General features: G+C 37.0%; 6 protein-coding genes and 1 pseudogene across 20 annotated transcripts; 4 read left to right on the top strand and 3 right to left on the bottom strand.

Annotated features, from left to right (window-relative positions):
* Positions 1–280: 280 nt before the first annotated feature.
* On the top strand, positions 281–2,548 carry LOC104792838 (signal peptidase complex subunit 2). Its single transcript, XM_010519077.3, has 5 exons — positions 281–614; positions 719–870; positions 1,139–1,220; positions 2,000–2,142; positions 2,242–2,548. Exons 1-5 carry the CDS (start codon positions 513–515, stop codon positions 2,339–2,341), a joined length of 579 nt encoding a protein of 192 aa, XP_010517379.1. The 5' UTR covers positions 281–512; the 3' UTR covers positions 2,342–2,548.
* Positions 2,549–2,667: 119 nt separating this feature from the next.
* On the bottom strand, positions 2,668–4,722 carry LOC104699335 (signal recognition particle subunit SRP54 3-like; annotated as a pseudogene). The gene is made up of 8 exons (XR_015559852.1): positions 4,590–4,722; positions 4,323–4,473; positions 4,052–4,199; positions 3,819–3,969; positions 3,616–3,716; positions 3,445–3,527; positions 3,249–3,342; positions 2,668–3,163 (listed from the first exon to the last, which is right to left on the bottom strand). The product of XR_015559852.1 is annotated as a signal recognition particle subunit SRP54 3-like (transcript).
* Positions 4,723–5,272: 550 nt separating this feature from the next.
* On the top strand, positions 5,273–9,732 carry LOC104792836 (uncharacterized). 6 transcript variants are annotated; one of them, XM_087454628.1, is made up of 7 exons: positions 5,593–5,846; positions 5,973–6,300; positions 6,406–6,521; positions 6,968–6,993; positions 7,193–7,241; positions 7,949–8,192; positions 8,284–9,732. In XM_087454628.1, exons 6-7 carry the CDS (start codon positions 7,965–7,967, stop codon positions 9,493–9,495), a joined length of 1,440 nt encoding a protein of 479 aa, XP_087310754.1. In that variant the 5' UTR covers positions 5,593–5,846; positions 5,973–6,300; positions 6,406–6,521; positions 6,968–6,993; positions 7,193–7,241; positions 7,949–7,964; the 3' UTR covers positions 9,496–9,732. The 6 variants fall into 6 exon arrangements, with proteins under 6 accessions (XP_010517376.1, XP_010517377.1, XP_087310752.1 ...); XM_087454626.1 differs by having other exon boundaries at positions 5,550–6,300; XM_087454627.1 differs by lacking the exon at positions 6,968–6,993.
* A 441-nt stretch (positions 9,733–10,173) lies between these two features.
* On the top strand, positions 10,174–13,779 carry LOC104792835 (coronatine-insensitive protein 1). The gene is made up of 3 exons (XM_087453910.1): positions 10,174–11,415; positions 11,980–12,460; positions 12,737–13,779. Exons 1-3 carry the CDS (start codon positions 10,922–10,924, stop codon positions 13,547–13,549), a joined length of 1,788 nt encoding a protein of 595 aa, XP_087310036.1. The 5' UTR covers positions 10,174–10,921; the 3' UTR covers positions 13,550–13,779.
* Positions 13,780–13,882: 103 nt separating this feature from the next.
* LOC104792834 (isoamylase 1, chloroplastic) lies at positions 13,883–19,930 on the bottom strand. 4 transcript variants are annotated; one of them, XR_015559447.1, is made up of 18 exons: positions 19,210–19,856; positions 18,932–19,114; positions 18,752–18,844; positions 18,501–18,653; positions 18,332–18,423; positions 17,864–18,005; positions 17,681–17,788; positions 17,221–17,306; positions 16,901–16,972; positions 16,692–16,818; positions 16,204–16,345; positions 16,041–16,133; positions 15,750–15,905; positions 15,400–15,483; positions 15,079–15,159; positions 14,904–14,986; positions 14,608–14,725; positions 13,883–14,478 (listed from the first exon to the last, which is right to left on the bottom strand). XR_015559447.1 is itself a non-coding variant. In XM_087453907.1 (18 exons), exons 1-18 carry the CDS (start codon positions 19,546–19,548, stop codon positions 14,215–14,217), a joined length of 2,361 nt encoding a protein of 786 aa, XP_087310033.1. In that variant the 5' UTR covers positions 19,549–19,930; the 3' UTR covers positions 13,883–14,214. The 4 variants fall into 4 exon arrangements, 2 of the variants coding, with proteins under 2 accessions (XP_087310033.1, XP_087310035.1); XR_015559448.1 differs by having other exon boundaries at positions 17,250–17,306; positions 19,210–19,807; XM_087453907.1 differs by having other exon boundaries at positions 16,259–16,345; positions 19,210–19,930.
* An 849-nt stretch (positions 19,931–20,779) lies between these two features.
* Positions 20,780–23,289, top strand: LOC104792831 (uncharacterized protein At2g39920-like). 2 transcript variants are annotated; one of them, XM_010519067.3, is made up of 5 exons: positions 20,780–21,867; positions 22,024–22,094; positions 22,191–22,611; positions 22,695–22,898; positions 22,992–23,289. In XM_010519067.3, exons 2-5 carry the CDS (start codon positions 22,031–22,033, stop codon positions 23,155–23,157), a joined length of 855 nt encoding a protein of 284 aa, XP_010517369.1. In that variant the 5' UTR covers positions 20,780–21,867; positions 22,024–22,030; the 3' UTR covers positions 23,158–23,289. The 2 variants fall into 2 exon arrangements, 1 of the variants encoding a protein (XP_010517369.1); XR_015559851.1 differs by having other exon boundaries at positions 21,350–21,867; positions 22,700–22,898.
* Positions 23,249–25,706, bottom strand: LOC104792832 (uncharacterized protein At2g39910). Of its 5 annotated transcripts, none has more exons than XM_087454620.1 (9): positions 25,568–25,684; positions 25,360–25,483; positions 24,988–25,262; positions 24,814–24,900; positions 24,466–24,656; positions 24,037–24,232; positions 23,870–23,934; positions 23,646–23,747; positions 23,249–23,553 (listed from the first exon to the last, which is right to left on the bottom strand). In XM_087454620.1, exons 3-9 carry the CDS (start codon positions 25,051–25,053, stop codon positions 23,457–23,459), a joined length of 804 nt encoding a protein of 267 aa, XP_087310746.1. In that variant the 5' UTR covers positions 25,054–25,262; positions 25,360–25,483; positions 25,568–25,684; the 3' UTR covers positions 23,249–23,456. The 5 variants fall into 5 exon arrangements, 4 of the variants coding, with proteins under 4 accessions (XP_087310746.1, XP_087310748.1, XP_010517370.2 ...); XM_087454622.1 differs by having other exon boundaries at positions 25,001–25,262; positions 25,568–25,670; XR_015559850.1 differs by having other exon boundaries at positions 24,466–24,607; positions 24,988–25,483; positions 25,568–25,706.
* Positions 25,707–25,743: the final 37 nt, after the last annotated feature.

The raw sequence follows: 25,743 nt of genomic DNA, 5'->3' as shown, positions 1-25,743 counted from the left end.
TTTTTTTGTAAAAATGAATGCAATTAATTATTTTTTTTAACTTTATTCTTAGCAATAGTTAGTTTTTTTAAAATAAAAATTTCCGTAATTGAACTTTTTACTTTTCATACTAGTTTTTTTCTTTCTAGTTGAAATCGCTGCAACTCACACTACAAATCTTCAAAATCAAGATAGTTTTGGTAATCAATTTGGTGTTCATTTTTTTTCCCTAGTGTACGTAATAATAGAAGAGACTCATTACTAAAATATTTTATTGGTAATGGTTAGTTTGTTACACTTTGAATTTATTACTTTTTAAGGTTTCTTTAAAACATTATGATTATTGAAATATTTTATTTGGTATAACCAATTATATCATAGTTGTAATCATCCATTATATCGTCTTCTTCCTCCTCGAACCAAAAACATCAGTCTCTTCTAGTCTCCTTCGCTCGTGAAAAATCTCACACTCTGCGTTCGAATTTTCGCAGAATCCCTGAGATCTGATATTATTTTGATCGGATCTATCCGTCATGGAAGAGAAGAAGGCAGAAACGACGAACAAGAACGTGAAGAAGGCCAATCTATTGGACCACCACTCAATCAAGCACATCCTCGACGAATCCGTCTCCGATGTGAGAATTGTCTTAGATATTCCTTTTACTCTCTCTCTCTCTCTCTGTTAATCTGATCTGTGTGAATTTATGATCTGACCTTTTGTTGTTTTTTGATTGCGCAGATCGTTACGAGCCGTGGTTACAAGGAGGATGTGAGGTTGAGCAACCTCAAACTGATTTTGGGAACGGTTATCATCGTTGTTGCTCTTTTTGCTCAGTTCTACAACAAGAAGTTCCCTGAGAACAGGGACTTTTTGATTGGATGCATCGCATTATATCCTTTTTTTTTTTCTCGAATTCGCTTTGATGCTTTCTGCTTGATTCTGATTTGGTTCTCCATGTTTTTGACTGGCTAAGACAATTGCAATTTCTGAGTTTAAATTTTAGATAATTGTAATGTGGCTTGACCTCTCTTTGTGCTTAGCTTTAGACTGTGAAAAACCTCACTGGTATCTAAATGATATCCATAGAAGCTACTCGATACATGTCTTGTATTTGGATAATTTTGAATTAAGATGTTTGGTCCTTGACTATTATGGCACGTATGTGGTGTTGAATGCGGTGTTGCAGCTGATTCTGTACACTAAGGAGAAGAATGCCATTTTGTTCACATATCCTCCTGAGGTTTGCTTCTCTGATTGTTGTGAATTGATATTTCATTTATAAGTTTAGTAGTTTAGGCGACATTGTTGTTTTGTCTGTGATGCAACAACTCTAGTTCTGTGATATAGATAGAGGTGCATAATGTACATATCTCCACTGTTCTCTTGTTTTTAACTGGAACTCTATTCTGTATTCTGGTGTCAAACTTTTGCATTCCTTCTGTTTTGTGAGAACTTAGAATTATGCTTCTGCTGAGTTGCTATGTAAAGTTTGCTTATCCTGAGGCATCTTTTATTTATTATTGTTATATTTTTCTTTTGTTGTTGCATTTGAGCTCTAGGAAGATCTACATTTCCCTTTCAATATATTGTTCAACTAGCTTAAGTCTTTGAATTCGAAAAAAAACAGTTAAACAAAAGTATTTCTTGGTATCGTTGGTGTTTGCAATGGGTGCTGTCGTGTTTCTTGATACTTAATTGCTCAACTAAGTTGATGATTCTGGATTGTAAATTAGTTGGTTTTCTTTCTCATTCTCGATATATCCAAACTTTTCATTTTATACTCATCTGGTTAGATCTAGAACATGCAACAATCAGAGCTCCGACATTTTGTCTTACTGAATTGATACGGTATCTTGGTTAGTAGGGTTGATTCATCTTGTTATGTTAAAACTGACCACGATCCTAATTTTATATATGCACATTTCCATTTGTTTTGCTACGGTTCAAACACGATTTGTTTAGCTCACATCTGCTGCTACTCTTATTAGAAGTCATTAAGATCTGGTGGTTTATATGCAGGGATCATTCACAAGCACTGGCTTGGTTGTATCTTCAAAGTTGCCCAGATTCTCTGATCAGTACACTCTCACCATCGACAGTGCTGATCCAAAATCAATCTCAGCTGGGAAGTCAGTTCATCTCACCAAAAGTGTCACCCAATGGTATCCATCTCTCTCTCCCTTTCTCTCTCGGCATTTTGTTTCAGTTGCTCACGCCATAAACTCGAGCCTCATTACATGATTTTTGTGTGGTGTTTTCAGGTTCACAAAAGAAGGAGTTCTGGTTGAAGGTTTATTCTGGAAAGACGTGGAAGCACTAATCAAGAACTATGCAAAAGAGGAACCAAAGAAGAAGAAATGATTATCTCTTGGAGAAAATATATATATGTTGTTAAAAAACTCCCAGTGTTGCGTTTTAGAATACTAAATCGATGGTGACTTTTGTTTAGAGGTGAAACTTAAGAAGAGTATTCAGGATTTTTTTTATAACCAAATTTTCGAATTGATCTGAGATTTTATGATCACCATCATTGGACAATAATGAAATGCTTATCTTAGTTAGTAAAAAGCAAATGGCTCACAGCAAGTGTATATGATGCTTTTGTCATCTAGTTATTTTGTACCTTTGTCCATACATGAATACAAGTCAAATGCTATAACATAAACAACTCAGAATTCCGATACAAATGCTTAATAGATTTACTGATTTTTTAGCATGGACATTGGAAAATATTCGACCCTATAAACAAACTAGACGTAAGAGTGTCACTTCCAGTCAACCCAAATTACCGCCATACATATTTGTTTGTTTTACTTCTACATAAGTATCGAAAAGCAAATAAACAAACTAGACGTAGAGTGTCTTTTCCGGTCTTCCGATCATACCCGATACAACCCAAATTACCGCCATACATACTTGTTTATTTTACATAAATATCGAAAAGCACATAATGCATAATTTGTTCACTTTGTCGTCGCATGGCCACCTAAGACGTCAGGACCGCGTACCGTGGTCTAGCAGATTCATTGCGAATCTTCATCTCAAGGTCCATAAAGCTCTTGGCCTTCATGTTATACGTTTTTAACATTTGCAGAACTTGTCTCGCATCTACTTTTGATGCTTTAGCTATCTCCATCAACCGTTCCAAGCTCATTTGCTTTACCTTGTTTGGTTTATCAAGCTCTGCCAAACACAACGAATATTACTACAACAGAAAGAAAAAAAAATAAAAAGAAACAAAGCGTTGATCGACAATAACTTATTATACCTTCATCTGTCATGGAATCCATTATTATCGTGTACCGCCTAAACTTCTCGATGTCTAGCTTCGAATAGCTACGTGGAACATGGCGGAAAAACAACTACAGAGAATATGGAAGAAGCTTACAAGTTACAGTGTCTTGTATTTCGGTATAACAAAAAAAAAAAAAAACAAGAGTTGGGGCTGAGAGAGATGAAAGTACCTGTCTATCCAATCCTGATTCTCGCCTATAATGGTTATACATTGTTCTCAAAGTATACTCCGGGGGTTTATCCCAAGGGCTGTCTGCCAAAAAAAAGTGGACCAATCATGAGTGTCCATACATACTCTCATCAAATGATAAACCAAGGAGGAGAGGAAAGAATTTGCTAACCCAAGAGACGCCTGACAAAAGGTTCAGCTTCAAATGCTTCAAACTCCTCAGTCTTGTCTCCCGTTTCAGTTAATATCATGGGACACTTTGCTGCTGCAACACTTGAAAACATGAAAATAAGAGAAATCTATATATCAGATGAAGAGCACTTGAGGAAAATGAAAAGAAGAAAACTCTTGTAAAATGCTCTGATTAATTTTTACGCGCTGATAGCACCACATGCTTGAGAGTTGCCGTGTATATTAGTAACAAAATGATAACTCCAAGAGTGAAACTTTGTTTGAATGCTTGAGCTTGGTCAAATGCAGCTTGACCAATACTGCTATCCATGACATATATAACAAGATCTGGATTCTGTATAATAGACCAAAAAGCCTTTATTATTAGCTACCATCGAGTACAACAAGGAAAATTAGAAGAAGAAAAAAAGACAGACCATTGATTGGGATAATAGGCGCATTTCTTCAAACAATGTAGAACATTGTTGATGGCGGTCACTGGTGTCTACAATTATAAGGTCACGCTTGTCGTTCTTGAACTTTGCAATTCCTTCAGCGGCAAGTTCTGCAGGATCTGCCGTGTAACTACAAAAATAAACCAACCAACCAACCAACCAAGCCTAAATAAATAAATAGAGGACCACCACAAAACTGTATACTAAATAATAGATAAAGAGAGAGAGAGAGAATTTGATATTGTGAAGGTACCTTCCGTAAACTGGAACCTCATCTTTGGCAGCCTTGTTGAGCCGGAGAAAAGCATTGGTGCTGAAAGTATCAGCACAGACTAAAGCTGGCCTGAATCCCTTCTTCCGGTGGTAACGAGCATACTTGGCACACGTTTTGGTCTTTCCAACACCTAACACCACCCAAATCAATCACACTATATTATTATATAATACGTTACGTTTACTCAAAAGACCCCCCCCCAAAAAAAAAAAAAAAAAAAGAAAGAAAAAGAAAAAACAGAGAAACCTCGTAATCCGATGAACATGACTATGCTAGATTCACGCTTTCCCCAAATGAGTGCAGGCTTTCCCGGATCAAGCTTACTAACGAGCTCAGTTAAGATAATCTGAAGCAGGTGGTGGTTATGATTGATGATGAGTTAGTTAAAATCAAGAAATCAAAGCACAGATTTTTTCTCCAAGTTTATGGGCCTTGTGGATATACTTGGCCCATTACCCTGTAACCACAAGACGTGGAAGCACTAATCAAGAACTATGCAGCAGAGGAACCAAAGAAGAAGAAATGATTATCTCTTTGGAGAAATATATATATATATATATATATATATATATGTTGTTAAAAAAACTCCCAGTGTTGCGTTTTAGAATACTAAATCGATGGTGACTTTTGTTTAGAGATGAAACTAATATTACCCTCATAAGAAGAGTATTCAGGATTTGCTTATAACCAAAATTTCGAATTGATCACAATCATTTGGACAATAATAAAAAGCTTATCTCAGTTAGTAAAAGCAAACACAGCAAGTATATGCTTTTGTCATTTAGTTATTTGTACCTTTTGTCCATACATGAATGAATACAAGTCAAATGCTACACGAATTGTGGATAGATTTGATATGTAAAATTTGTATGATTGATGATATAATAAACACCAACAGATGAGTGAGTGAGTGGCTCTCGGATGAGTCTAGGCAGCTTTTTCGTTTCTATTGACCACTACCCCCACAAATACAACAAACCTGTCTATTATCGTCGAGAATGAGAATCAATTTCAACAAAAGTTTTGTAAGAAGAATAGGTCGTCTGTAATTAAAAAAAAAAAACATAGGCCCATCACTCAATAGGCCCATTTAAAGCTGACGTGGCTCCAGTTCGAAGTCGGTTTTTTTGTGCGTGCTTCAATCAAACAAGCCCCGGATCTCAAACTTCATATAATAAACTATATTAAACTAAATGGTTCGAATCCGCCACTATATTATTACACAGAGAGGCTGTGGTGTTTTTTTTTTATTGTTTTTGGGTATTTCTTATCTTTTCTTTAACCATCTTCCGCTACGACGCGAAAGGGAATCAAAATAAAAAAGTCACTTGTTTCAATTCTTTCCTCCTTAAAAAACAATTAAGATAATTTATCTCTCTCTTTCTCTCTGTTTCTCCCCCAAAAAAACCAAAAAACAAACCCTATCTCTCTCTCTCTCTCTCTCTCTCTCTCTCTCTCAATTGCATTCGGATTTCTGATTCTCTGAAAGCATTCATCGGTTCCGTAGGGGTTCTCTTGAACGAATTTTTCATTTTTTGTTTGCAATTTCTGGATCAGACTTTTTTTTTTTCTGTGGTTGTCTCTGTTTTTTTTTTTTACCGATCCGATATTTGATATGGCCGATTCTAGGAAACGAGATTCCGGAGACGATCATCGTCATCGTGATGATCAGCCAAATGACGGCGATGATGATTTCTCGTCTGGTTTTCGATCTAATGGATTTGAAGGAGACGTTGAATCGACGAGGACCGAGAGCAGCAGAGTTTCAGATCCGTCGACTGAAGAAACCGGAGGAGGAGACTTTTTGGTTGGGGAGGATAGGGTTTTACGGTGGCTGCAAGCTTTGGATATGCAAGTTATGGGAGCTTGTCGAGGTGACGAGAGGTTGAAGCCGTTGTTGAAGCTTAACGTTTCTAATGGGATGGCTGAAGATCGATTGCTTGCTCATCTTAGCCAGGTTTGTATCTGTTCATCGTCTTCAGTTTTCTGAATGAAATATGATGATTTTTTGGATGAGATGATCTGATTTTTTTTTTTTTTTTTTCTTGTTTTATTTGAATAGCACTTCGAGCCAGCTGAAATTGGTATGTTGGCTAGATGTTTTTGCATACCTCTCGTTTCTGCTCGCGTCGGGAAGATTAAGAAGGAAGGTACTCTAATGCGCCCCACTACCATCAGGTAATCAACCATAGAACCGATTTTTCATTGAGTCCTGTTAATTTAGAGATATGTGAACATGATGGTCTGTTTATTTCTGTCTCTCTAGAGTCTAGAGTCTTCTAAATTAGGTTTTGTTGGCTTTGAAGATGGGTCTTATGCTAAAGTTGTTGCATAGCATATCGGAGAATGTTGATTATTTGGTTTTGTGTGCAATCTGCCATTGGTTACGCCATTTTTTTCCATAAAAGAATGCTCACTTTCAGGCTTATTAGCTAAGTCAATCGTGATTTTGAAATTATCTGAGAGTAAGTTGAACATGCTGATTTTTGTGTCCGCACATACAATTCATGCTTTAGTGTTATTGATACTCTCTCTCGCAGAGTTTATTCATGTCTGCTCTCTTGGTTCAAGTACATTTGTCAAATACTATGCCTGAGCATCTCTGTTTTACTGACCTTTTGCAGTTGTAATATATGCTAACACTTGGGAGGTTAGTGTGAATACATAAGCCTTTGTTCCTCTCGTTAATTATGTTTGTATCAATGTATACCTAACTTTCGGTAATTAGATCTATTCATTACTTGCTTTGGTTTAATTTAAGGCCTTTAGAAATCATAGGAAACTCAGTTAGTTGTATGGGTAATGTGATACTGTTCATGTTTCCAAATAAAATGTATCTTTTATTGTAGGTAATGTGGGCGTGATCTGTTATGATCTCGGGTAGATGATGAAGTAAAGGTAGTTTCATCTCCGATACTGTATAGTATGTTCTTGATATTGTAGTCATATAGGGCTTTAATATTCCCTGTGTTTCTCATAACATACTGACTAACGACTTCATATTATCTTGCTGTGCCTTTCATTGTAGTGCTAGTTTTTTTTAATGTAAGCTTTTCTTTTGGTTTGATTTGATTCTCTGTTTTCTTCTTCTTCTTATTGTTACTACTTTTCTGGTTTAAATATGTGTACTAGTGGTACTATTCTGTTCAAAAAATATAACAATGGGTCAATGTGAAGATCTTTTTGAGAAGCTATTAGACAATTGATTTCGTGATTCAGGTCCCTATGCTGACTTATGATTGATGTAGTTCAGTTAGGCTAAGTTACAGTCATAAAAGTGTCAATTGATTGTACATATCTGCTCACGGGAGAAGCTTGTGGTGGAAATAATTTTTATTCTTGCTGTGCTCTATATTTTGTGAATAACTAATAATAGCTCAGCTGTTGTGTAAGCAATTGCATGTGTGTGTTAATAGATTCTTTTCTCGTAGTTTGAATTAGGGACAACTTGCAAATGTTGCGAGAGCAATTAAAAAGCTCCTGTACTTGATCCAACTTCATTGTCTGGTTTCTAGCATCCAGTTTTTATTTGTTAGTGCGTTTTATTGTGATATTAGAGGTTTTTTTCGTTTAATTTGCTGATGTTATATCTCTCATTGTTTCAGGGGTAACTTGAGCCTCATGGTCTTGCCAACATCCGACTTGCGACTTTCATTTATCGGAGACAATGGTCATTCAGAACAAATCTTTACATATACCAGCAAATCTCAGTGCTCTGCTGTGTCAATTGAGGAAATAACTGCGGACAGCTCTGGTAGATCTTTTGTTATAAGGATTGCAGATGGCAATGCTTTCTACTATTGGTGTTCAGAGAAGTCAAAACTTCTGGGAACTGAATTGCGTAGGAAGGTTGGTGAGATAGGGATGATTATTTTGTTTATGAATCCTTGTCTTTGCATCTAGATTTTCTCATTAGTTATTTGTTTTTTAACCTGTGTAGATGAAGGACTTGATCAAAAAGAAGCCATCGATCTCGGAACTAACTGGAATTGAAGAATCACGTCTTGGCTCTGTTGCTTCTCATCTCCGTTTGTATCTTATGGGTTCAGTAGTGCCCAACATCAAAGGTTGTCCAGTCCCAACGCCTGATTCATTATCGTCTTCTGGCTTTTCTGAAACAGCTGATTCTTCCTCCTCAAGTGCATCATCAAAATCTCTTAAAGCACGCCACAGCGGGACTCAACTGACAAAGGCCCAAGGAAGCCTCAGCCCTAGATCGAGCTCCTTCGAAGAAAACACACTGAGAAATTCTTCTCTACGAATCTCCTCTAGCGATAAATCAAAACGACGCAGTGAAGGCCATTTTTCAATCTTGGATAATCTACCCATTACTTCCATCCCCACCAATGTAGAGGGTTTTATTCAGTCAGAAGGAGAAGGTGAAGCCGCGGAGGATAGTAATGGAAGCAGTCAGTTTATTGCTTTCGAAGCAGCAGAGTTAACACCAAGTACAATGACCGGACCACCACAATATCCTTTGAAGATGGGTCCGCCAATCTTTTCACCGTATTACTGCTGGTGCCCTCCAACCACCTCATCGCTTCACGCACCATCTGCCTCTTATCAGTTCCCATCACTATCCATCGAGCTACCTTCACTACCGCCCCTTTCCTCGTTATTACCATCATCCTTATTACCAGCATCAGGATCAGATGGGTTTTTGATCTCATCATCACCGCTTGATCTGTCGGACATCCCTCCATTACCTTTAGTCCACCATATACCCATTCCAGGCTCATCATCATCGTCCCAGCAGATAATGATTCCTATGATGTGTGACCCTATCGTTCATATTCCGGTTATCGATATCTGCTCTTCTGGTCAAGGCTATCTGGTAAGTGCTGGACCCACCGGGATGATACCAACGGGCATCTCACCGCTCCCAGTGGAGAATGATTCTCTGGTAGAGAAAGGCGCAAGAGAAACACTAAGATTGCTCATAAACGGAGCCAATGCAGCAACCTCTGCGCCTTTGAACCACCATGGAAGCAGAGGTCTATACAGTGGGAACCGGGACGTGAGTGGTGTGAGCTTATTTGCACCAATTGGACTGCAGCAACCGAGTTCAGGTGACGGAGGAGATGGTGGTGGTGAGAATGTGAGCTCAGGCGAAGGAGTGCCTGCGCCTCCCAGAGAGACTTCTTCTGGTTAGTTTTTATTTTGGGTTCTTTGTAAGCGTGGTTCTGTCCAGATCAGTGTATAGAAAGTGGGGCGGTCGTGAAAACTCATCATTCGCTTCCTTCTTGGTTTTTGTTCAGCTCAAGTCGTTTGTCTCAGAAGATGTAATTAGTTGGGTTTTTTTTGTAGCTTGCTGCTTATATTACCTTTGTTATTTCCGAGTTTCAAAGGAAGCTAAGAAATACGATAATAATAAAAGTCATTTGGGTAATTTATATTTTCTGTGACTTTCCAAACAATTAATAGTACATTCTGACAAGAAAAAAAATTGATGGAGAAAGGTGTAGACTATAATTATTTAAGAATTGTTAATCGAGATCATAGCTTGATTGATAAATGAAATATTCATTATTGTTGATTCTGTTTACATTATTGAAGTTTTAATATATATATATATTTATAACGACTGCGATAACCACTAAAACTAAAAGTGTTGACAATTTGGTCTTTGTTGTTGGGATGATTCATTCCAACGAAGTGAAAAAAGTCATGTAAAATAGTCTTAGCTAGTTTCGAAAGTCCCCCATTTTTGAACGCTTTCATTCCACATTTGATGTTGAGCTCCTACCAAAATAAACGTATAAAAATCATATATAATTCAACACTTAATTTTGTCTAATTTATATGGTCCATGTGATTCATGTAGTCAACTACTTTTTTTTTCTCTCATTAAAAGCGGAAGAAAAAATTATCCTACAAAAAGAAAAGAGATTTTTTTTTTTTTTTTTTTTTTTGATAAGTTGACAAATTTGGCTTAGAATTGAGGTTATTATTATAGTTAAACAAATGATTTATCCACAGAAGAAATAAAATTAAAAAACCTGATTGGTTAATATTGTCGTGTAGCTAAAAGATCTGACCACCTGCACAAAAAAAAAAATCAAAGGAATAAAAAAAAAAATACACTAGATAGAGTAAAGAGGAAGAAGAGGGAGAAAGAAAAGATCGCATCTCCACCGTCAACTTCAACTGTGTCTCATCTCTCTCTCTCATATCATCATCGTCCCACTTGATTGAATTGAATTGATTCCCCCAACTTCAATATATATATTTTTTAATATTATTAACCAATCGATTTTTTTTTTTTTTTTTGGATTCGCTTTCCACTTTCATCTTCTTCTTCCTTCCTCCTCCCGATCCGCCTCTTCTTCCTACGCGTGTCTCCTTCTCACTCTCTATCTCTTTTGCTTCTCTTCGTCCTAACTCTTCGGATCTCTCTCTTAGCTTCCTTCCTTCTCGTAACTTGTGTGTGTATGCTTTATGTGTTTCCGTGGATCTACTACCACCACTGAGGTTTCAATTCGAAACCACCATCTCTCTCTTCTCCTCGAATAATATAAATCGAATCTTTTCGAGGATTCGTTTTTCTCTTTTTTTCTTTTCCGGTTTCGATCCGAAGAATGGAGGATCCTGATATCAAGAAGTGTAAATTGAACTGCGTAGTAGCGACGGTTGATGACGTCATCGAGCAAGTGATGACGTACATAACCGATCCCAAGGATCAAGATTCGGCGTCTCTGGTTTGCCGGAGGTGGTTCAAGATTGATTCCGAGACTAGGGAGCATGTGACTATGGCGCTCTGCTACACCGCGACTCCCGATCGTCTCAGCCGTAGGTTTCCGAACCTTAGGTCTCTCAAGCTTAAAGGCAAGCCGAGAGCTGCTATGTTCAATCTGATCCCGGAGAACTGGGGAGGGTATGTTACTCCTTGGGTTACTGAGATATCCAACTCGCTTAGGCAGCTCAAGTCAGTGCACTTCCGTCGGATGATTGTTAGTGACTTAGATCTGGATCGTTTAGCTAGAGCCAGATCAGATGATCTTGAGGCTTTGAAGCTCGACAAGTGCTCTGGTTTCACTACTGATGGCCTTTTGAGCATCGTTACTCACTGCAGGTAACACTTCTTCTTCTTCTTCTTCTTCTTCTTGTTTGCTACTATGACGAATCGATGCTTTTTGATTGGGTTTAGCACATCCTTTTGCAACTCTCTTTTATCTTCTTGACTACACTTGTTTGTTTCCTTCTGTGACTACAACTGTAGAACAAGTTTGCACTTGGCTCTTTTACTTGTAACTTTTTAAAAGTCAGTTGTATAATGAACCATATCTTGAAGTTTGTGTTTGTGATGATCTGATCTTCTTTACCTTAATTGGGCAAGCTTTGGTGAACATTACTTTATTTGATCTCTTACCACACTTTACACTAAAAGAGTTACATAAGCAGAGTTCTTGTTTATCCGGTTGTTCTTATATCCTTAATTGCTCTGCTTCTGTTATGCTTGCTATTAAAGCAGAAAATTTGCAATGTTCTTCAGTTATTTCTCAATTAGGGAAGAATATAATAAACCCTGTTGCTGGTTTTATCTGCAAGTTATGTGTATTCAATTTTAGCTGAAAATCCAAATATCTTGAGTGTTTTTTTTTTACTTACTCGTGTTAATGTCTGCTGTTTTCTCCAGGAAAATAAAGACGTTGTTAATGGAAGAGAGTTCTTTTATTGAAAAGGATGGTAAGTGGCTTCATGAGCTTGCTCAGAACAACACTTCTCTGGAGGTCTTAAACTTCTACATGACGGAGTTTGCCAAAATCAGCCCTAAAGACTTGGAAACCATAGCTAGAAATTGCCGCTCTCTGGTTTCTGTGAAGGTCGGTGACTTTGAGATTTTGGAGCTAGTTGGTTTCTTTAAGGCTGCAGCTAATCTTGAAGAATTTTGTGGTGGCTCTTTGAATGAGGATATTGGAATGCCTGAGAAGTACATGAATCTGACTTTCCCTCGAAAACTATGTTGTCTGGGCCTCTCTTACATGGGACCTAATGAAATGCCAATACTGTTTCCATTCGCAGCCCAAATCCGGAAATTGGATTTGCTTTACGCATTGCTAGAAACTGAGGATCATTGCACGCTAATCCAAAAGTGTCCAAATTTGGAAGTTCTCGAGGTAAATATTTAATATTCCGTCTTTTCTTGTTAACTTAATATTTGGGGCAGGGTCTTTAGTGGTAAATGATGCTCCTCCTAGTGTTTACTTATTATCCAATTTGTTACCGATAGATTTCTAAGCTAGTAATTCACCTATTTTCTTATCAACTCCACACTATTCATCTGTCATGAATCTAGCATTAAGGGTATAATGTGGTCGATTGGAGATAATGTGAATGCAATGTCAGTTCTCTTTACATAAAAATATTCAACTGAAATTCTTGTTGTATTTCAGACAAGGAATGTAATCGGAGATAGGGGTCTAGAGGTTCTTGCACAGCACTGTAAGCACTTGAAGCGGCTGAGGATTGAACGGGGGGCAGATGAACAAGGAATGGAGGATGAAGAAGGCTTAGTCTCACAAAGAGGACTTATTGCTTTGGCTCAGGGCTGCCAGGAGCTAGAATACATGGCGGTGTATGTCTCAGATATAACTAATGAATCTCTTGAAAGCATAGGCACATATCTGAAAAATCTCTGTGACTTCCGCCTTGTCTTACTCGACCGGGAAGAAAGGATTACAGATTTACCACTGGACAACGGAGTCCGATCCCTCTTGATTGGTTGCAAGAAACTCAGACGGTTTGCATTCTATCTGAGACAAGGTGGTTTAACCGACGTGGGATTGAGTTATATCGGACAGTACAGTCCAAATGTGAGATGGATGCTGCTGGGTTACGTAGGTGAATCAGATGAGGGTCTAATGGAATTCTCAAGAGGTTGTCCAAATCTACAGAAGCTAGAGATGAGAGGTTGTTGCTTCAGCGAGCGAGCAATTGCTGCAGCGGTTAAGAAATTACCATCATTGAGATACCTTTGGGTACAAGGTTACAGAGCATCGGTGACGGGACAAGATCTAATGCAGATGGCTAGACCGTACTGGAACATCGAGCTAATTCCATCGAGAAGAGTCCCAGAAGTAAACCAGCTGGGAGAGATAAGAGAGATGGAGCATCCGGCTCATATATTGGCTTACTACTCTCTAGCTGGTCAGAGAACAGATTGTCCAACAACTGTTAGAGTCCTGAGAGCCCCAAATATGATATGACCAAAAAAAACAGGTTTGTATATAAAGATTTGGTTATCTCTTTTAGTCTCGAGTTTTTGGTTTTCCACGAACTGTGTACTTTTTGGTTCTTGAGATTTTTTCTTGTTGTCGTCGTCAATGGTTTTGGGAGATTACGTAGTCTTTGTTTGTATGGCCATCACAATTTTCATTTTTCCACAGGGGTCTGTGTACTCTTTCCTTTTTCAATAAAACCCCGAAGATTTTTGAGAGGTTTCTGTTTTATCGTCGATTACATATTTGATTTGGTTGGCATGTAACAACTCTTATTTGTTGTTGTGACAAACAATTTTTTTTTAAAAACATTTAGTCAAAAAGCAAAAATAAATAATATATATCATTTTAATAGCTTTATAGATGAAAGCTTTGATTTCTTTGTTCTTACACGAATTCAATGAACGACGGATGTAACAAACTATAAAAAGAATCTATCTACAGATAATGAGTGGGCATATCTCAAGCCGACCAAAGGTACCCCATTCAGATTCTTCTTTACCACAAAAGAACCTTTACAATAATACATTTTATAGGTAATGAAATAATTGTCGTATATGCATCTCATTCACATTAGAGAAGATTCCCCAATACTACTTTGTGGGTTTCCTTCCTTTCATGAACTTTTGGAGAAACCACGCATAAGTCAGTCTCTACTGTCCGTCAACTGGTGAAAGAAAGAGAATGATGGAAGAGTAACTGAGCATTGGGTACATATTTGCATCCAAGAAGTGCCTATACTGCTTCATGGCCGTTTCTCTCTCTGGGAGATCCGGTGTTATGCAGTCGTAAGGGCTCGGTTTGCTCGTGTCTACAAATGGCTCCCATCGGTATCCAGGCCGGTTAGGCAGAGAAACAAGTGTGGCTAAATGACTCGTGTTGAAGGCCACATAGATTTCTCTCTTCACAGAATCGACCTGCACACAAACAATCAAATGGAAGCTGTCCCTGTTAGAGGTTTCAGTTCCTAGAGCAATCAAATGGGAGCTCTTGCTTTATATTACTACCTAAGTGACAAAGCGAGATAGGGTATGAGAAAATCGTACCAGTGAAAATGCAACAAATCTACTTATTTCAGACCAATCTGGCATCTCAGGAGCAACACCATGCCACTGCAGACGCTCTGCTGTTGGAAAATCATTCAGGCCAAGTGATTCACATTCACTACAAGACAATTATAATTCCCATAAATCAAAGAAATCCAAAAGCTGGGAGAAACAGAGGATTGCCAAAGCAAGACAACATATATGAGAAGGTGAAAAGAAAGAAGCATGTCAAGATTCGAAATTACATGAAAGCGATCATCTAAACAATGACATACTCATAAAAGAAGATTACGTACTCACGAAACTTGATAAGAAGACGGCAGAATCTGAAGAAGTCGGAGTCGGCTTCTTCTTTTTTATCCCACCGAAAATAGTTCAACTGCATCAGAATTGTATTAACATTATTGGAAAGTTAAGATTGAGAAAAAAGAAACTTAGAATCATCCTAAAAACAAAGCATAAGTGGTTTACATAGTTGTCATGGCAATAAGTATTGTTGTTCCCCCCTTTTGTATGGCCATATTCATCTCCCATATATATCATCGGGACACCCTGATGATAAATAGACAATGAAATAGGATTATACTCAGAATGTGTATTAACGTTCATAATCCTTAAATGTTAATCAGTATTCAGTGCATAGTACGTAATTGCTAGTGGGTTAGATCTCTTGTGGTTAATTATTTTGAACTCATGACCTACTCCAGTACTATAGTTCAATGTGCATAACATTAGTAAAAAGAGCTTTAAGCAGGAATTAGAATAAAATGATAGAGAAATGGCTAGCTTTACTTGGGAAACCATAAGGGAAACAAAGAAATTTCGCATCTGTCGTTTCCTTAATCTCTTCACCGATATACTCGCGAAGTCTCCCTCCTGCAGCCCAATACCAATTAATTGAAAATTTGAAAGTAAAAATGTTAAGCCATTCATTTCAGCTTTTAAACATTCTACAAAAGGTCATATGATATAAGTATATAATTACGATCTACTCTATACTTCTGAAGGAAGCTGAGGCTATTTATGTAGGAATTATTTCTAGTAATAATTTTAACGATTATTTTAGCCATCATATTAAAATACTTTTGCGTAAAGGAGCAAAAAATAAATTCCACACAATAGCACAAAGCTAATATCTTTACCTCTCCACAGTTCCAGCTGTAATTGTGATTTTCTCCATCATTATTCTCTTCTCCATTTGCCAAGTTATCCTTATTGTTGTAAGTTACTAAATCTCCCAACGTAAAACCATCATGCGCGCATACAAAATTGATGCTGTTCCAAGGTTTCCTACCTCCCTGATGCACATACACAATCAAATATTAATAGATATACAACAAAGTATGAAGCTTCACAGACAAAACAACCAAGAAGACCACCATAAAGATTAGATATGTATGGAGACACCCCATTATGATAGAAGTTAACTTTACCTGGTACAAATTTGGACTTCCACAGAGACATTCAGCAAAAGCACCGGAAAATCCATCGGTACCTTTTATGAATTGTCTCACAACATCCCGGAACTGAAACGAACAAGAATGTCACTGTCCCATATTAAATTTACAACAATGTTTGATATTGTCAAATTATAACCTATTGCACACACGAAATGGAAACTGTCACGAGAACTGAACATTCATTTACTGACCTTTCCATTCCACTCAGACCAAATACCCCAGTGTGGAAACATGCCAACTTGGTATAGCCCACCCGCATCCCATGCTTCAGCTATAAGCTGTTTGCAAAGAAGCAACATAATAAATAAATATCCCGTCGTCAACTATCTAACATTGGTGAATCTATTTACATCAAGAAAATGATTACTTTATAACAATCATCTACATAATTGGCTATTATGACACAAATTGGAAAATCACATGGAAAATTCACACATGAAGCTCAATACTGAAGTACAACAAGAAGAAACAAAACAGGTTTTATGCTAAATAATCTGGTGCATTCCACTAATTACATGGGGAATTTTTAATATTTGGTAAGTAGTGAAGAATTCAACATCTCTCCACTCTACAATGTAAACTCATGCTATCTATAGAGAATTATCAAGGGAGCTAGTTGATCACCTTAACACCACGGAGTATTGGATCATTACTTATCATGTCAATTACGGGAGGGCAGCTAACAGGGGTACCAGTTGTCAGAAAGTCACCTTCTACATCAGCCCCATAAACATTGGCTGCATCCCAAAGACTAACAAGAATAGAACAATAAATATTCCAGAAACAGATGGACCAAACTAGCACTCATTTCACGTACTCTAGAACATTTTCACCTGCTGCTCCTTGACATAATTGAACCAAGATCAAAGCGGAAGCCGTCGACATGCATTTCTGTTACCCAATATCTGTTTAAAGGGAGAGATATCCACCGATTTAGGAGGAGTTAACCGAAATCAATAAAAATTAATCTACCTAGTGTAAGATTTTTTAGTAACCAGAAAGCAGGTAAACTCAAAATAGTTAATTCAGAGTAATCAGGGTGATATATGAGGATTACATTATATCCTAGATGTAATCATAAACTAATTGCCTAAAGAGACTTAGTTTGACAAAACGCCAAGCAATACGTGTACTCTATATTTTTGGGAACTACCTCAGGCAATCTACTATGAATTGACGCACCACAGGGTGATTGCAGTTGAATGTATTGCCACAGCCTGAATAATTATAGAACTCGCCCTGTTAAATCAAAAAATATGCATAAAGTTTAGATTCATTAATAAACAATCATATCAGTATGAGACTACAAACTAGGAAACAAAAATCATTTTGAGTGTTGAGTTAGATATATAATCACGGGGTGGAGTATAGACTACTTTTCTAGTCCTAGCGGAGTTATGTAAAGATCATGCAGAAAACCTAAAAGGAACTTCCCACATGTTTCTGATGCATAATATGTAAAGATCATGCAGCTAAGTGACTTAGTTTATATTTTAACTGACAGAAGAAAAAGAATCCTAGATTTTAGCTTCCTACCCCACAGATCTTTTGATTGTCTCTTATTCTCTAAGCGGTGAAACAAAAGAAACGCATGACTGCTTGATGAGCATTACCTTCGGTGCAAGCATATAATAGACACTGTTATCAACTCCTCTAAATGAGAAAATGGGTCCTTTCTCATTGCCTTCAGCTGTGTGGTTCAAAACGACATCCATAATTACCTGCTTAAAATCTATCAAGAATTGCATCCATAAACCTAGCAACAAATATTTAGCTTCTTGGAAACTAGTTGTCACCTCAATTCCTCGTTTATGTGCCTCTTTAACAAGAATTTTGAACTCATTTATGGCTCTTCCAGCAAAGTTGCGCGAGCTTGGCGATGAATATCTAATCATGGGCGAGAAGAATCCAATAGTAGAGTAACCCCAAAAATTTACCCTGAACAAGCAAGTCAACCTGATTAGACATGCTATATGTATTATTTCACTGAATTACTGTGTCAGAGTTAAAGATGGTATGGTTGAGAGCTTGCTCAATCTATCTATTCCATATATGTGATAGTATCTTTTAATTATTTCACCCCTATTAATTGGAAGTTTCCTGAGACAACAACAATCCTAGTTGAAGAATTATTGAGATTACTTAATACATGCTATCACCCACATATGTTAACTTTGAGTGTTTCTAGTATTTGCTCATCTTAAACAGAGCAAAATCCAGGCGGAGGTAGTGTCGTTAAACAAAGGCATGGTCAAATAGCATACCTATGGTCTCCCAATATCGTATTGTAGCTGTAATACTCTAGCTCATTAAACTCGTGACATGGCATTAATTCTATGCAATTTATTCCAAGCTCCTGTCAATATGTAAACAGTTAAAAGTTGACAATATGCAATTTAACCCAAGCTCCAGAATGTGTTTGAGAGTCAGTACCTTCAAATGGTCAAGCTTCTCTGCAACACCCTGGTATGTGCCAGGAAATTCAATATTGCTAGATTCATGCCTTGTGAAACCTCGCACATGCATTTCATATATAACAAGATCCTTCTGTGGTAGCTTCAGATGCATATCCCCTTCCCAATCAAACTGAAGAGCAGCAAAGTCAACAAAATCATTTATCAAAAAGAGTATCTTCTATAATCCAAAAGTAGTTATTAGAACAGCATAACAAATAATCATGGTACCTCTTCATCAAGAGTTGGCACCATACACGCCATTTGAGGCCAGCAATTTTCATCAGGTCCCAAAACTCCAAACTCATCTCTGCTTATAATTGCCTACCAAACCAAAGGCAAAATGTTATTAGCCAAGCCAAGGATATTATCTAAAGGTCTGATTTAGAAACTTCAATTTTTCAATTTTACCTTAGCGTAAGGATCCAATAAAATGTTGGAAGAGTCATAATAGTGACCATCTTCAGGAGAGAACTTGCCATCAAATCTGTAACCATAAAACATATCTTTGAAACTCCCTTTCAAGAACACATGCCATACATGGCCAGTTCTATTTCTTGATGGATCGAGCTGTATCTCCTCCGTCACTTTGTTCTGCAACGTGAGATCAAAAACCCAAATTCAAACAAAGGGTTTTCACAAAAATGTCAGTTAAACCCAAAAAAAAACACTCGCTTTGAATGAGAAACCTGACGGAGATCGGAGAGAGAAATCAAGCAGACGGTGGCGGAAACGGAGTTTGCAGAGTAAACAGAGAAATTAACGCCGCCGTCGGCTCTGACGGTGGCGCCGAATGGTGAAGGAAGTCCATCGGAAACTAAGAATCTCTCTGATTTAAGAGGCTTCTCCACTACGGCGACGTTTTCTGCTTCGCTGCTTCTTCTGTCCTTTGCGGAAATCGAAATTGGCCGGAAGATGCGCTTGAAATTGGGAGTGGAAGTTTTAGGAAAATCGTTGTTGGAGAAGAGAGTGTTGAGCTTTGTGCAGTGGAGGAAACTGGAGCTGCATGTGATCGCATTCGCACCCATGGAAGCTCTCAAAGGAGAGTGGTGATGAAAGAGAGACGACGAAGTGTTTGACACTCATAGAGTGATGATCTTTTTTTTTTTTTTTACAAAGAAATTTCCAAAATTCGTTTATATTATTATTTTATGTTTTAAGAAAAGGACACTAACTTCAGGAAAAGACGAAGAGGAATTCACATCTTTCTCGCTCATCTTCATTCCTCGCACCCAAAATGCTAAAACAGATAATCTAGTACGACGAGTTAGCTCCAAGTCGCTTCTTATCTAAACGATTGGCTTTAAGCCAATCTTATGCTGTTGAAAAAAAAAAACACTAACTTGTTACAAATGGGCTAAGAAATGGGCTTATAGATGGGCCTCCATGCATATACATAATAACAGGTGTAAGTAGGATGTTGTGTTAAACTTCTTTATACATATCCCATTGTAGTCGCAATTTTAACAAAACAAATTTTATGGTCATACGTTTCCTCCTAATGGTAAGATATTTTTGAAGCTACGATATACCCAAGTTCCTTGAATCCAAAATTGGGACCATTATATTATTAGTATACATGGGGAAATATATAAAATTAATTACAAATATAAATCTTTTAAGAATCTTGAATTTGAATAGTGACCCATACATGCCGGGACCCTTTCTTAGATTCTTCAATACCTACAAACAAAAAATCAAAGTGAATGATAATTAAATTTGGTAACGTAATATTTTGAAACTGTTGTCGTATACGTCACCGAATACGTACAAATTGATACTTGAGATACATATCTTCCAAAAGACAGAACTAAAGAAAATGACCAGAATTGCTCTTCCACCATTGCTTGTACTTACAAGATTAACCAAAACTCCAAAGCTATTGGTTTGTGGTTTGTACGGAGGACACAACACAACTATAACCAAAGTTTTGTGTTACCGTTTGGAAATCTTTATAGGCTATTAAGAAAATTCTCTTTTAAGTTGTTTTCTAAGTTGTTAATTACGATAAGCTGACATCAAACTATATATTGATGTATCTTTTTTAGTTAATATACAACTATGGTTTCTGAAAATTGGAATATGGATTGGACATAAAGCATAGAAATAAAACATTTATTACATTTCCTTTTCCATGTCTCGTCGAAATTTTTGGGAAAATATAAAAGAAGTCAAATTAAACTGTACAAAGAAAAGAGACGACGAGCTTTTCGGTTTAAGGAGTGGCCATATTACATCCGACGACGCGGGGACCCGTTTACAATTAATTTGGTTTCTTCATGTTCAAAACATTTTTTTTTTTACTAAAGATAATTATTCATTTGTTAACACATATGGTTAAAAATTGTTGTCGTATATGCATAAGAGTCAAATACGTACATATGGTTCAATATATTAGTTAGAGTATACGTACGACAACAATTTCCAACCCTATGTTAGCATATCATTTATCCTTAGGGTTTTAATTTTTCGATTATCAGTTCGCATGGGTTATAAATGATTGGTGAAGGCATATATGATCGAGTATTAGCAAATCATGTTACTCTTTACGCATCAAATTATTGGTCGAAGCTGTAGACTAATAATTTTCATAAAAGATATAATATATATTCGTACTAGTTACTGAAAATCTAATAATTCGCATCAATAATGTTTGACACTGGGGTCATCTCATTTATCCTTTTTTCCTAACGAAAAGTCTGATTTCAAAAACGAACCGTTTCTCATTATGATGAATATTCTGAATAGTAAAATCTAATAAAATAGTGGATCATGTTTTGAAAACGTTAAAAATGATATATATCATTAGCATTCGTCACATTATATATCGTAAAAAGTTGAAGTAGATCCGGAATCATTGGACCAGTTTCTATTATTAAATCAAAGGTTCGTATATCTGTTGTTCACTTATTGGATACACCTAAAAGCATATGTAATATTAAATATTTGGTATAATCAAGTAAAGGAAATGATCTGTCATCAGCTAATTCAGTTATTCCATTTCTAATTAAGCCTAATCGTATTTAATATGTTGTAGCCGCGATGGGTACATTTTCCGATAATATTTGAAGATAAGTTTGGTCTGATTCCTTTTTTTTTTTTGGTGTCTCCGCCAAATTTGGAAAAAGAAAACGAGAGAAGAATGTTTTGTTTATTTGATCGAGAAAAGAAGATAAGCTGAACTGATCAGAGCATTATCAAGTTGGGATCTGATGACAAAGTCACGTGTATGTTCTCTGTTTTCTTGTGACCATGCCACAGATTTTTTTTCTTTCTTCTCTTCCAGATCTTGATCGCATAAAGATTCGTTTTGGCTTTTGAAGCTTTTGAAGCTTCTACAAACAAAGGTACAAACTAAACTTTCTCTTGAAAAATATCTACAGTATTTTTGAAAAAAAAACAAACGAACCAAAGTTTTTTTCCGTGTTTCCATTTTATCTTCTAAAACTATCAATGATGGGTTTATGATGATCATCATCATCATCATAATGTTAATTATATAGGTAAAAAATGTCGGCTTATGGTCATCAGATGGAGAGGGAATTCTCAGGTCTATCCAGCCGAGGTGGTTCCGGTAATATATACTTATTTATAATCTTCTAAGTTCTAACATCTGAGTTTGGTCTGATTCTTGACTTATTACAATGATTCTTGTCTACCTTTTTTTCAGAATTGGGGAGTCGATATACGATAGAATCTGGATGTTACATGACATCTTTAGCAGCTTCCATCTTCATAGCTTCTCTTGTAACATTCGGAGTTTTGATGATAACACTTGTTATAGCTTTAGCAACAATGTTACAGAGCTGTGGAAACCGAGATATTAGAATGGTCGAGGCTCAAAGACTTGAAGAAAGTTTCAGTTACTGCAAAATCTTGTCTTTACACTCTCAGCTCAATAGCTTGCAACAAGAAGACAACATTGAATTACCATTGTTATGCAAAGATGTTGCTTTACGCAGAATCAAACAAGGAATCTACTTGAGAGAGTTGAACTTCACTATCCAGATGGCTCTCACTTATTTCCAAACCATCAAACCTATGAACGATAGCCGCAATGTTGTTGTGTTCGATATCGATGATACCAATCTGTAAGTGTTTTTGGTTTTTCGTTTGCATTATTCTGCAATTTTTTCACATTGTTAACCTTTTTGTTTTTCTTCTCTCTATGAAGATTAGAACAAGATGGTTATCATATGAAGTATATCGAAGAAGCAAAGCATCAGAGAAGCAAACTGACACTGGAACTATATTCTAAGCTAATATCACAAGGCTATACAATGGTTCTATTATCAAGAAGACCTGAAAGAGAGAGGAACGCCACAGTCGAACAGTTAAAATCTAGAGGATACAGCAATTGGTCACATTTGATCATGAGGTTTGCAATAAACTTGAACTACTACTTTCATTCATATCAAACTAGCAAAATAAAAGCAGAGGGTGTTAAAGAAGTTATATTTGCTTTTTGCAGGGAAGATAAAAGACAAAAGGAAGAGTTGGAAAGAGGTCACCGTGTAATTGGAGTAATTGGTAATCATATGGATGTGCTAAGAGCCCAGTGGAATTGGCAAAGCAAGCGTCTGTTCGAACTTCCAAGCCTTACCTATGATGATGTTCTAGCTTACAGTGAAAGATGAGATCATGCAGTTTGATGTGTATAAATTTTCAAGAGTGTTATGTAATTTTTTTGTTATACGGTTTCAAATATAACGTAGAGACGTATTGTAATTTTTCAATTGTCTCATGTATACTTCTAGCTTCTTCTACAATTTCGCTTCAAAGAACCAAATTCATACAATAAGTCAAACATAAATTAGCCAGTAATTACAGTGCATCACTCGGCCTAGACAACTAATTATCAGAGAATTAGAAGAAAAAAGAATGGCTGATTTTGTCATGAACCGTATGCTTATAAGTCAAACAGAGGCTCTTGATATCAACTAGAACTAGCCAATATATATTCACTAACAGTGCTCAGATTTGGATCCTCCTGGTACTGACTCCAAGCTGACTCAAATTGTAAGCTTTTGCACCTGTGAGAGAGGAAGAGAGAGGGAGCTATAAAACAGAAAACATATATGTGAACAATCTTTGGTAGTGCATTTGATAAGCTATAGAAACATACTGGCGGAGTAGCATCAAGATAAGGAGGATAAGAGTTCTAATCTCATCACGATCCTTACGAGTTGATGACTCTTTGTACAAGGAAACTAGCTCCTCCACCAATCTGAAGATCCAAAATTATGAGATGATTGATGTTAAAGCGTGGATAAGAGAGAAAGATTTTATCTAAAAGCACTATAACAGCGTGGTAAGATGATACGCTCTTTAGGATTTAGAGGCTTAAACCTTGTGATGAAAGGTGAGTTTCTAATCCACGTCAACCTCACAACCGTCTCCAGTCTCTCAAGAACCTATACAGTATTTTGCAGGTAATGAAACTTTCATGTTTATCTTAAAGAATGTCAGAACGAGCAGGGTAATCTAACATATCTACAAGATGAAGAAGTCCATACCAACAAAACAGTTTCAGCGTCGTCTGAATGCATCCACTGAAAGAAAAGAGGGAAGATACGTCGAAAATGAGCAAGTAAGAAAAGCCCTAGAGAGTTCAAGAGTGGCTCAATGAATCTTAGCCAAGCGATACGTCGCTCCTTATTTCTTGGTTGGCGTTCCAAATGGCCAAGCATCTCATTCATAATCTTCTCGTACCTAAGAAAGAAAATTTCAACATTAGCAAAACAAGAATCGAGAAAGAAACGTGATCTTCTTAAAAGATCTAAATTGAGTGCAATTCAAATTTTTTGAGAATGACAAAGTCATCAAGTGGATGAAGAGGGTATAGTCAGGATCAGATGAATGATCTTCAAAGCAACTTTTTTTTCTGCTTAAGTCTTCAACTTCTGAACAAAAGCTATTAACAAGATAGAGAAAGTTTATTTTACCAGGGGCTACGGGGATTATTTGGGTGGATTTTAGTCACAAGAAGCACAGATAACTCCACCACATGTATCCAAATCACATCATCAGAAGCTATATTCTGGCAACACGCATCAAGAACCACATCTCCATACAAACCGAGGTCACCTGAAGTCACATTTTTAGCAAGATGAACTAAGCATATCATACCTTGCCCCTGTCATTAACCAATGCGAAAGATCATCAATCTCACTATGCTTTTAGCTAATCCCAACATGGAGGAGGCTTAACCAGCAAAACTTAAAGGATTTCGCATCCTGTTTACAACTAAACCAAACAAAACCCATCAATCTCTACATCTCAAAAATACTTACTTTGACTTCAGGAGACCAATGATCAAGTGCTGTCAAAGCACAAGGAACCACCAAGTTGCAAAATTTCACCAGATTTGGTTTCTCAACCTAACAAAACACCTCCAAAATTATAAAGTTGGTTTTGTTCACAACAAAACAGAACAGAACAATTATAAATTTTTAATAAATTCAGACCTGAGTCACAAACCTCCTGAGCTGGTGAGCCGCAATGATCGCATAACCAACAGGTGTTCTCGCCATTGCAGCTACAACATCCTCTGCACCACTGCTCTTACCAAGTGAACTCTTTTCGATTCCATCTTTCAGCTCCGGCAAAACAATCGGCAACAATTCAATCTCCCCACAATCAACTACCAATTCCTCGAGCTCCTCAGCATTACTAGGAAAATCACTTAAACAATCTCTCGAAATCTCGCGAAATGTAGACTCCCCAATGGCAGAGAGGTTATCTGGAATCCATGAGAGTAGTTCGTGAGTGGAGGAACGTGAAGAAGAGAGAAGTGCACAAACAAGCGCGAGATTCTTGATCGACTCTTCTTCACTGACTTGGTTAGGAGACGAAGTGTTTGGTAACAACAAGGAAAAGAGTATATCTTTGGTGGATACTTTGCTGCTCTCTTGCGGTGTGTACTGTGTGCGTTTGAGAATCTCTAATATTTGTTCAGATAATCTGAATCCTCAAAAAACAAATCAAAATTAGGGTTCTTCAAGAAAGCTGTAAAGGGATAAATAGAGAGATAACTAAGTCACTCACCGGAGAAGACGACGGCCATGGAGGTCAGAGGTTGTGTTCATTTTTTTCGAAAGCTCACAATTGCAAAGTTCGTATCTTTAGCTTTTTTAGGTTTCAGTTTCATACACAATTAAATCTGAGATTACTCTGTTTTACTGGAATTTTTAAAAATTTAATGAAGAACCGAACCGAACATA

This window comes from Camelina sativa, chromosome 6 (genome assembly GCF_030686135.1).
Source record: "Camelina sativa cultivar CO46 ecotype springtype chromosome 6, ASM3068613v1".
NCBI lineage: Eukaryota > Viridiplantae > Streptophyta > Magnoliopsida > Brassicales > Brassicaceae > Camelina > Camelina sativa.
The sequence above is the reverse complement of the archived record's forward strand: the minus strand, read 5'-3'. Positions and strand labels throughout refer to the sequence as shown.